Genomic DNA, 11,489 nt, shown 5'->3' on the forward strand with positions numbered 1-11,489 from the left:
CTTGCTAGACCCATACATGTTTCATAAACCAGGCTAGTTTCTATCTCAGGGTATCCCTCTTCCTCCTGCCTCAGTCTCCCAAATGCTGGGACTAAGGGTGTGGGCCACCATGTCTGACCCAAAAGTAGAGAACTGATGTCAAAAAGTATTTGTATAAGTCTGATTATAGAGTAAAGGGGAATAAATACAGGATGGAAGTTGTGAATTATCACAAATACAAAAATAAAGCAAAAAAAAGGTGCTGACTGAAGTTAGAGCTGTGTTGGTACATTATGAAAATCTTCCAGGAAAGGATGTCATTCAGCAATTGAAACTTCTGTGACCAAAGCTGCCCCTTCTGAGTAGATTAGGGCTGTTGGGGTAAAATTCTAGTCTATGGCAGAAGTTAGAAGTGGTAACCAGAACTCAGCAGCCTCATTTGAGTTTCCACTCATTTTTTTGATGCAGACCATTATATGTGGTTGCTCCAAAGTATTTTCTGGGTAGACAGACCTTTATGGAAGAAATGATAAAATCAATTGTGTTCTTAGAAAATGATCTGGTCTTGGGACAAGCTTCCCTGTAATGGACTTGGATGGAGGCATAGGGACATATTTGAGACTTAATGTAAGAACAATAAATAGTATCAGGAGATGGGTTGGTCAGAACTAGGGAGTATGATAGTCAAGGGACTCATGTTGTCTTTAAAACCTATGTTTTTCCATATATGGCAAAAAAAAAATGTAAAGCTGTAAGGAAAAGTTTTGGGGCTATCTGTGGATTGTCGTTAAAAGAAAATAAACAGCCTTCCCTCTACACTGGCATTTTAAATTAAACTAGTGCCCACAGATTCTCTCCAGAGCTGTTTAGAAGGATTCAGTCAAGGTTCTGCTTTATTTCGCTTTTTTATTGTTTGTCAAGACTACAGAGGCAAACTCTGTAAAAACTGTCAACATCAAAATACCTTTATTCTTTTTCCTTTAAAAATATAACACAATGAAGATATGGCAGAGTCTGGGCTTATTAAGCATCTCTTAGATTCTCTGAAAGAGCAAAGATGTTGGGGAGCAAAAACCCAGCCCAGAAGATTCAGCCAGATGCCACTGAATCATAGAGAGGAAAGCTGGGTATTGGATGGGCCTAAAGAAAAGACTTCATCAAAGCCCTAGCCACAGTCCCAGTAAATTTCCAAATGCAATTCAGAGTTCTCAGACAGCAAGGAGCATGAGAAATAGAAGCAGCAATGTAGCAGATGACAACACTTATTGATTGTTTAGCACATTTCAGGTGATTGCATAGCAAATTATATAAGTCACAGATGGTTTATAAAGTTAACCCCTTCCTTTCAGTGTCCTAGAACTGTAGGAACCTACAGTTTTAGACTAAGCAAAACAACAGATTTCACTAGCATTAAGGTTCCCTTTGAATCCTTCTATATTGTCCACAGTAGCTCAGCTGCCATCCTTACAAATGCAAGCTGGACACCTCTGCATCCCCAGGTTCATGTGCTTAGAAGCTGGATTCAGGCTCGTCTGAGCCACTGATCTTCTCACTGTGCTTGCTCTGATTTCTCTGGTTAAAAATATGGATGCAGGTCCTACCCATACAGACACAATTAAAAGATAAAGGCAATAAAATCAAAAGAGAGGTCATCATGAAGAAATGTCTGCAGGCTGCCTATTCCAGCAGCATTCAGTCCATTTGAGAGTCCAAGTGGCAGTATAGATAGACAGCCACAGATACTATTTTGAGTACAGAAAATTGATACGAAGATGATCTGTTTGGAAGGAAATATGAAAGGAAATGGGAAAATTTCCAGGTTTTCATTTCCACCTTTATTAATTTTTGCTTCAAACCCCCTAAAAATAACTATTTGGTGGTAACTTAATGATGCAAAAAATGTCACAACTCCTTCCTCCTGAGCACCACCCAGAAAAAGTAGTCATGATTTGAAGAATGATTTCTGAGGGTCATTTTTTTTCACCTTACACCTTGTCTTGGTTCTTTGCAGGAAGCAGAATGTGCCTACATCCTCTTTGTTATTGCCATATTTTGGATCACAGAAGCATTGCCCCTGTCAATCACAGCTCTATTGCCTGGGTTAATGTTCCCCATGTTTGGGATTATGTCTTCTTCACATGTAAGTTCTTCAAATGCTGTTAAATTTTGATTCCTTTATTTATGTGGCGACATCATTTGAGAAAAGTTGTCTTTAAAAGAAGCCATGATCCTGACATAAGACTTCTTTGTAAGTGTTCCAAACATTCAAGTACTCCTTCTCTGAGATACTGCATGTCTGTTTTTATCTTCAATGAACAAACAGGTCATAGTTTCTTGAGTCATATGTCTCTATAGAAGAAATGTGACCATATTCTCTTGCTGACATTTACAGCTGGCACCTTTCTCCCAACTAAAGAGGCTACTCATTCACATCCTGAATAATCTTGTACAATTCCCAAATTCCATAGAATTTGAACTGACAGTGGTTTGTTTGTTTTTTTAAAGCAAACACAATTTGTGCTTTTAATGAAAAAAAAAAAAAAAAAAAAAAAAAAAAAAAAAAAAAAACGCTCCCTGGTTTTCTTTCCCAAAAACATGGTACTTCAAAAGATAAAGTCAAATTAGCTTTCATGTGCATTTCTAGTTTGATCTTGCTGAGAAGAGTTTATGCTGAGAACTGTTATTTATTTATTTATTTATTTACTTTACCTTTATGCAGTCTAAGGGTACCCATCTAAAGAAAATAAATTCAGTTTCCCCTTAAATACACAAAACACCCTGAAACCAGAGCACTTATCTCCATTCAGTCTCCAGGCAGGAATAAATAACTACCTAAAAGACTTACAACTTTAGAGCAGTAGCATTCTTGGGAAAGCCCTCAAGATCATACAGTCAGTCAGTGCAGTATGACTGTCTTTCTGCCTTCTTCTTGGATATAATACCATTGTCTGGGTGCTGACACATCTTTTGTGTGAATGGAGGCTTTTCTTTCTAACTAGTCTTGGTTAACTTCTTCCTACAAGAGGAGTTGTTCCTGCTTCATTTGCACATAATTCTTCCCCAAGTAGGAGCCAAATTCTTTTTATATTTATGATCTTGTCTGTTCCTCTTTTCATACCGTGCTTGATCTTCCTCCCAACTTTTCTTTTGTTCTTTCTAATTATGATTGTTTTGGAGAAGAGCATGGCAAAGGTTATTATTCCATTGCTCTTCCCTCTAGGCTGAGGTTCAGTTTCTGAGGAATCTTGAGCCCCAAATTCTAAGTTTCTTAGGTGGTCTAACATGTGGAGTGGAAAAGACCAATCAGACATAGCAAATATGTTGCAGGAGCTAACAGTAGTTGCACCACTGTTGCTGGTAGTACTTGTTCAGAAATCCTTTATTCTCAAAGGTGACATCATCACTAGCCTTCAGGTCTTAGAAGTGAAGAAGAATTTTTCAGAGACAACTTTCATCTAGGGCAGGCATCTCCTCCATTTTATGTCTTACAGATGACCTCATTCCATGTTATGTTTTTCTGGTTGTAGGTCGTCAGTAAGTCACAAGAGTGGTAATTTTGACTTTCAAGAAGTTCAGTTTCATTTAGACTAAGTCTGACATTCAATTACATTGACCCATGCAAGTTTTGCTTCACATCTGTTCTGCAAATAAACATCATAAATGCAGGTAGCATTTCTTGGAAATTAAACATTAATGCCACCCGTATCTCCAGTCTGTGTGATTTCTAGATTTTAACTCCCCTCTTCAAACCTACCACCTTTAGTTAACTCTATCACCACCACCCCTCATCCCATCTTATCTCCTTCCAGAACTAACTCTAGTTACTTTGCTTGTTGACAATACTTAAAAACAAGCAGGTTAACCAATTAACTATGTTTTCTGCTGCTGGGATAAAGTATCCTAACAAGAGTAAATTAAGGCAGAAATGGTTAACTTTGGCTCACAGTTTGGTTGTACTGTCTATCATTCTGGGGAAATAGTAGCAGAAGAAATTTAAGGCAGCTGGTAACATTGTATCTGCAGTCAGAAGGCAAAGAGCAAGGAATGCGAGTGTTCAACTCAATTTCTTCTTTTTTTATTCAGTCCAGGATAAAAATCCATAGGATGGTGTTACCCACACAGGGCAAATATTCCCACCTCAATGAACCCAACCTAGATAAATTGCCCTCCGGTATGCCTAGAGGCTAATCTAATCTAGAAAATCCCTTATTGGCATTTTATCAGGCTGGTATTCCAGATGATTTTAGATGACATTAAGTTGACAATATTAACTATCAAAGTTAGCAAATGTAAAATCAGCCACAAAGTAAGTACTCAATAAATATTAGTTAGTGTTAACTACTATATTGACAAAATCAGATCATTTTAGAATTATCTGGAGTGCTGCAAAGGCAAAAACCTACACCATCTACATTCTGGTCTGATCTTTCTGTCCTTTGAGTCTCTTGACCTAGTAAGCAGAACTGGAGCTTACAGGAGGTCAAAGCACTTAGAATGTTTAGTAGTGAGACATGTTCTTCCATCTTGTGATTCATTTTCTACAAAGGACAATTAACCTTTAATCAGTAAATATCTGACAAAGATAGTGAGGACAGAGTTACAGATTTAGTCAGAAAGGTATGAGTTGAGTATGTTTGTATCATATATAAGTTGAACATGAAGCTGCATAAACCAAGGTTATACAACCAAATAAAAGATGTAAAACAATGTTCAGATGATAATACAACACCCATGACTTTTTATAGCAACAGTTTTGAGTGTATTACATTATTGATATACCTCATGTCTGCAGTTTTGAATATCAAATCTTATCAGTGAGTAGGTGAGTCTCTTCACCCAAGTAGAGAGAGTGCTAACCATGTCGTTCTTTGGACTCAATATTTATAATTTTATCTATTTAATTTAATACACTTAAATTTATTTCTTTAAAGCCAATGCTGACTATCTAACCTTGCTGTATGCATTTCTATAATTGAAAAATACCAACGACTATTAAATTTTTATACTGTTGAGTTAAATCTAAACTGCTAAGTAGTGAGTATGATCAATTTGATCTTCTATAACAGACATTAGTATTACTATAATTGAGAATACATTTATAAATAAAATATATGAGAAAAGATCTATGCATATATGGATGTTGTATACTACATTTACTCAGTCACTCAACAAATATTTAAGTGCCTACCAGACACTTGGAAAATATTAATAAGTAAAACTTTGAAAATTTTTCATGAATAAAAATAGACAAATTTCCTTATTTATTTTAGGATAAGGGATATATCTGATAGATGAGTTAAATAGTTTGTTTAAAATGTAATTGCTGGGTTCTGAAAAGACAGCTTAGTATTTAATCTACTTGCTATGCAAATACAAGGGTAGGAATGTAGATCCTCAGTAGCCACACAAAAAGCCAGGTGTGGCACCATAAACCTATAATGTCAGCTCCAGGGAGTAGAAGACAGAGTCTGCATGGTGGAAAGCCAATCTATACAAGTGCCGAGCCACAGATTTAGTGAGAGAACCTGTCTCCAAAATAAGGTGGAGAGTGATAGAGAGAGATACGGATGTCCACCTCTTGCCTTCACATATACATACTCAGACATAGGCATCTGCACACACATGGGCACACATCTGTATATATCACGTACTCCCCGGCTTAAAATAAATATATTTGATGATATGGAAAAATGCAAAATGTTAATGAAGATCAGTAGGGATAACAATTTAGATAGGGTTATTTACTCTAATAAAATTTTTAAAATCAGATAAAACAACTATTTAACTGAATAAAGAGTTACTGGGGATGAAGATGTTAGCTATTTAAGTACTGGAGAATGCCCACTTAAGTGAGAAACCCCCAGTACAAAAGCCTCAAGGCAGGTCAGTGCCTATGGTATGACTACAGCCAAAGGATTAAGTGGGAAATCTACTGATGAGGGTGTCAAGGAGGGGCTGTGGTAAGATTTGGGCTGGCCATGGCCAAAGAAGTTCATGATGAGCTTTTATCAATTGAAAACGTAGAAACTTAAAACAGTTTTTAGAAGAAAAGTAACATGCTTAATCTGACTTTGATTTTCAAGGAATAATTTGAGCTACTGTATTGAGAAAGTAAGTAAAACAAGGAGATGGCAAGCTACTACTGCAAGCTAGGTGGAGACCAGAACTGGGCTGTGACACATATGTCGACAATGTTGTGAATAACGTTCAAAAGAAAAGCCAACTAACTTACTTTATGTATTAGATATACCATACAATTGAAAGAAGAGATTCAAGGATGCCTTCTAGGTGTTTCCTGTCAGATAGAGAAATGTGGTTGCATCCCATGAAATTGAAATGAATGTAGAAGGAGCAATCTGGCTGGGCTAAAGCATGGGGTTTAGTGCTTGATGTGTATATTTGAGATGCTTATTGGGTACTTACGTGAAGATGTTGACTATGGAGTATATAGCCTACCAGACATTCAGAGTTCGTGAGACATGGGCTTATCTGGAGTTACAAGATCTGACAATCATCAGCATGTAGATATTTTTTAAAGCCTATGACTTAAGATCATCTAGGAAAGTAAGTGAAAACAGAAAGTTGACATAGAGGCGGTGGTTAAGAGTATCAGCTGCTCTTTCAGAGGGCCTGGCCTCAATGCCCAACCCCCTCATGGCAGTCACAGCTGTCTGTAACTCCAGTTTCAGGGCTTCTAACCTCCTTACAGAGATATCCATTCAAGCAAAACACCAATGAACATTAAGGAAGAAAGAAAGAAAGAAAGAGAGAGAGAGAGCGAGAGCGAGAGCGAGAGCGAGAGGGAGAGCGAGAGCTAGAGAGAGAGAGAGAAAGAGAGAGAGAAAGAAAGAAACTAAGAAAGAAAGAAAGAAAGAAAGAGAAAAAAGAAAGAGTGAAAATCAAAGTTGAGTGTTGGATGCTACAACTTTCAGAGATTGTCAACACTGCCTATGGTAGCTTAAACCTGTAAGTTAAGTACTTTGGATGCAATTTTGAGGCTACCCTAAACCTTGTAAATGCATGGTCATCCTAAGATGAACAAAAAAAGCCAGTTTAAATAATGTTAATAATAATAATAATAATAATAATAATAATAATGATAATGATAATGATAATGATAACGATAACGATAACGATAACGATAATGACAATGACAATGACAATGACAATGACAACAACAAAACAAGAAACAGGATAATGAGAAGAAAAAAGTATTAGGCAAGGAGACCAGATGAAAAGGTTACTGAGATGAAAGGAAAACCAGAAAGGTGTGAAAACCTAAGATCCGAATGCTTTAAGGATGAAGCAATTACCAGGCTGTCAAATTTGCTATTAAGTCAGCTAAAATGCAGACCTGAAATTTGATCATTGCATTTAACAAAACAACTGAAATAAATATTCTAAAATGAACTATATAATCATATTAATTTTAACCAACAAGGCATATTTTACAGAGACTATTTAGCTCACAGACAATATGAAGAACTATTTTTCATGACTTTTTATTGATTTGGGCAAAGGTTGCTCAGCTGATAAATTATATAACTAGGCAGGAACCCAGGTGTTTTGATTGAAAATTGCATATTATTTTAGATGAAATCCCATTTGGGGGCAGGAATGTAACTATCTTGATCTTGTAAATGGACTTTAAACCTCATGAATTTTACTTGACATATCCATTTTTTCTCTCAAAATAGTCATATTTTTCAGTGTCATTTCTAAATCATAAGTACTTCCTTTTTTCTTCCTTCCATCCATCCTTCCTTCCTTCCTTCATTTATTTATTTTACAACCTCTTGGCCTAAAGCTTTCTTTGTAGCCAAGAATGAACTGAACCTTCTTACCCTCCTGCTTCTACCTTTTGAGTGTATGTTTGAGACTATAAGCATGCAACAGGCTGTGGTTTATTTGGTGCTGATATTAAAACCTAGGAATCTGTGCATGCTAGGCAAGAGCTGTACCAGCTGAGCCACACCACTAGTCTCTGAGAGAATTTTCTACTGTACAGTTAGGATATACACAATGTTCTTCCTTAAGTATATCTAGGTAGCATCTACAACAACAATCAAAGAATATGGACCTTCTTCTTTAAGTTTAATCCCTAAATTTGTTTACAAAGTAGACCATGCTTTGCTGGGAGAGAGAGAGAGAGAGAGAGAGAGAGAGAGAGAGAGAGAGAGAGAGAGAGAGAGAGAGAGAGAGAGAGAGAATATCTGAAAACTGAGAGTAAATCCATCTTGGTTCCTAATTTTCAAAGTGAAGTTTTATTGCAATACAACCTTGCCATTTACTTTATATTGCCTTTGGCTCTTGCATGGCACTGACAAAGTTGAATAAATTGTTACAGGGACCATGTACATTAAAGAAAACCAACAAACAAGAACAACAAAAACACCTAGAACATTTACATATTTGCTATCTATCCTTTGAAAAGTATGATAATCCCTTAATAAACCAAATAGATTACGAGAACATCGTGCTGGACACGGTGGTGCATACTTTTAATCCCAGTACTTTAGAGACAGGTATATCTCTGTGTGTTAGAGGCCATAGTGGTCTAAACAGTAAGTGTCAGAATAGCCAGAGCTACATCAATACCCTTCTCAACATCTGCCTCCACTATACCCATAAAATAACTCATAGTTCTGAACTTATTCTTGTGCTTAATCACTTACTAATGCAGTTGTTTCCTCTCATTTTCTGGGGATACATTCCAAGATAACCAGAGATTTCTCTAAAACTGATGACAGTACCAAACCCCAAGTAGCTTATGAATGTTTCCTATATAATCTTCAGTACTGAAACATAGTTCCAGAGTTAATCTGATCTTCTATATTTTATACCCTGCTATCTTCTTTTGCTTGATATCCATTAGTAAGTAAAATAAGAATTACTTAACATAAGTACTTTGATACCATAGTTATCAGTCTGATTAAAAAGAAGGCTACTAATGACTAACTTGCAGGTAGTGTATACATCGTGGATACACTAGAGAAAAGGTTGACTAATATTCTGGTATAGAAAGAGAAAGGTAGTGTGAGATTTTATTACATAACCTTAAACAGAGCTATAAGTTTAAATGTATTAATTATTCATTCAGGAGTCTAAAACAAAATAACAAAGTTCACTGAAGCTGGGAACTTACAAACAATTGAAATGTAATTACTCATGGTTCTGGAGGCTGAAAGTTACAAGTTTAAAGTACCAGTAGAGATGCTGTAGAGGTTCCAGTGGCAAAGAGTATTTGTTACTCTTATAAAGGATCAGGGTATGGTTTCACAAACTGGCATTAAACCACTTACAATTGCCTATAAATTCATCTCTAGGGGATCTAGTGGCCTTTTTTTTACTTCCATATGTACTAATACACACACAAGCATGTCTGTGCATGCACACACACATACACTTACATACAAATACAATAAAAGTTTAAAATAACAATAGATTTGGTGTCTGTAAGGGTTAACTTTCTGCTCTGTAGATGTTTACTTGGTGTTTCACTCATGATGAAGGACAAGGGAATGTCTTTTACCCTCTTTTATAAGAAAGTAGAGCCAATATTATGTTCATGTTATGGTCACATACATAGATTTAGGGAAACAACAACATCACACTGTAGCAGTCAATGAGTTATTTCCATAAGCAAAATTTTAAAAAGAGCAACTTTCAAAATTCCAGTATTAGGTCTTACAGAACAACTTTCTACACTTCCTAGGAAAAAGTGGTCACTTATTCTTTGAAACTTAATTATATCTTGAAGAAGTATCCCCCGTATGCTTATGATACCATATTGCCTTCTTTGATAACTTGCTTCTTTTCATTTAATAACCTCCAAGGTTCTTGAACCTAGGGATTTGGTAATTAAATACCTATTAAACACAAACTGTATGTGATACATACATGCTAAGTTCATAACTTTCTGATTAATGTAATTCATTCTATCTTCAGAGTTATCTAGTCTAATAGTAAAAGAAAAATCAATGCAATATACATTTTTTTGATAAAACAGAGAAATACCATGCAGTCCAGCTAAAGGGCCAAGAAAAGAAATCTTTGAAGAATTAACATCTGTTTTAATCTATGAAGGAAGATTAGAAGTTTGTAGGAAATGCAAAAAGGTGATTACAGCTTAAATTGGAAACAAATGTCTAATTATTTTTCTGTTTGGAGAAATAAATATACAGAAAGCACTTGAATGAAAGCAGGTGGTAAAAGATTGAGCTGAAGAGATGCAGTGAGCCTAAATTCAGACAGGTTATGTATGACGAATGGAGAATATAGAATCTGGTCTCAGACAGCACAGAATGAGCTGAAAGGGAATAAAAAGATTGATGAGGTGACTAGATTCACACTTCATAAAACTAACAGTGGTATAGGATAGGTTAGAAAACAAAGGTGAAACCTTAATGGTGGGATCATATGTGAATACAGAAGATTCAATGCGTTTTAAAATACAGAGACAGTAAAAGGAACAGCACACATACATTGGATGGAAATGCAAAGGGAATCTCAGATAACTCTGAAATTTGATGTAGTCCACAGAATAGATGGAGTTTTATTCTTCATGAAACAGAGAACAGGAGGAGCAAAGTATCTGAAGGATATTTGAGTTGAGAAGGTATCTGCTATTTTGAATCACTAAGTTTTAGATGTTTGTGAGAAATGGAAATGTCTGTTGCATTCATGTTCTGGAGCTTGGAGTTCTCTATCAGAATACAAAGAGGGTTGAAGTCACCACTCATTTGGCAAGTGTGTAGTTGATCGCTGCTGTGTTAGATAGTATGCATGTTAGTCACACAGAGATAAGAATTATGTCTCTAGGATTTGCCATAAATGTATAAAACAAGAAGAGCATAGATGAAACCTTCTATAATATATACAATTGTGACAACAGATTTAAAATATTTCAAAGTAGGCCAAGAAAACTTTCTCAAAGAGCAAGGGACAGACTACTGAGGAAAAGGGTGTTCACAGGAATAGACCCACTAGAAAATATACTAAAACAGTTATAGCAAGTAATGGCACAGAGTTGGGTGCCTGGAAGGATTAGGACTAAAGACATTTGGAAGGCAGAAGCTCCGAAATCATTGTGTTCTTTGCTTCCTCTTTAATTTATTTAATTTTCATTTACAGAGTTCCTAGCTTGTGCCAAGACTTCTGATGATTTAAAAACATCAGTTCCTGAAGCCACAGGATAGGTGTCAGGCGTAAGACGGGGGCATAGAGCTAAGTAAGCAGTTACAAGAGATGGTAAAGAAAAGAAGCAAGGCAGGTCAGAATGCCGACAGGACTCACTTAGAAATTCCAGATGTTTCATCATTGAATAAAATCATGGAGGGCAGGCGGAGAAAAAACTATCAGATATCCCTTTGGTCTCAAATGAGAGCATCTGCATCTCCTCAAATGGTTGTCATTTCTTTGTGTTGTGGAACATTTAATTCTTCTCATTCTTAAAAAGATGTAATGGTGGGCAGACGCTGCGCAAGATTCTAGCAGGTTGTGCCCTTGTG

General features: G+C 36.2%; 1 protein-coding gene across 1 annotated transcript in view; it reads left to right on the forward strand.

Moving 5' to 3' along the window:
• Slc13a1 (solute carrier family 13 member 1) overlaps positions 1-11,489 on the forward strand; it is a 73,732-nt gene that overhangs the window by 12,962 nt on the left and 49,281 nt on the right. Inside the window, exon 2 of the mRNA XM_034519347.2 lies at positions 1,991-2,119. Within this exon, the coding sequence (XP_034375238.1) occupies positions 1,991-2,119 (129 nt within the window). The remainder of the gene's footprint in view (positions 1-1,990; positions 2,120-11,489) is intronic.

The sequence above is a fragment of the Arvicanthis niloticus genome, chromosome 15 (assembly GCF_011762505.2).
Source record: "Arvicanthis niloticus isolate mArvNil1 chromosome 15, mArvNil1.pat.X, whole genome shotgun sequence".
NCBI lineage: Eukaryota > Metazoa > Chordata > Mammalia > Rodentia > Muridae > Arvicanthis > Arvicanthis niloticus.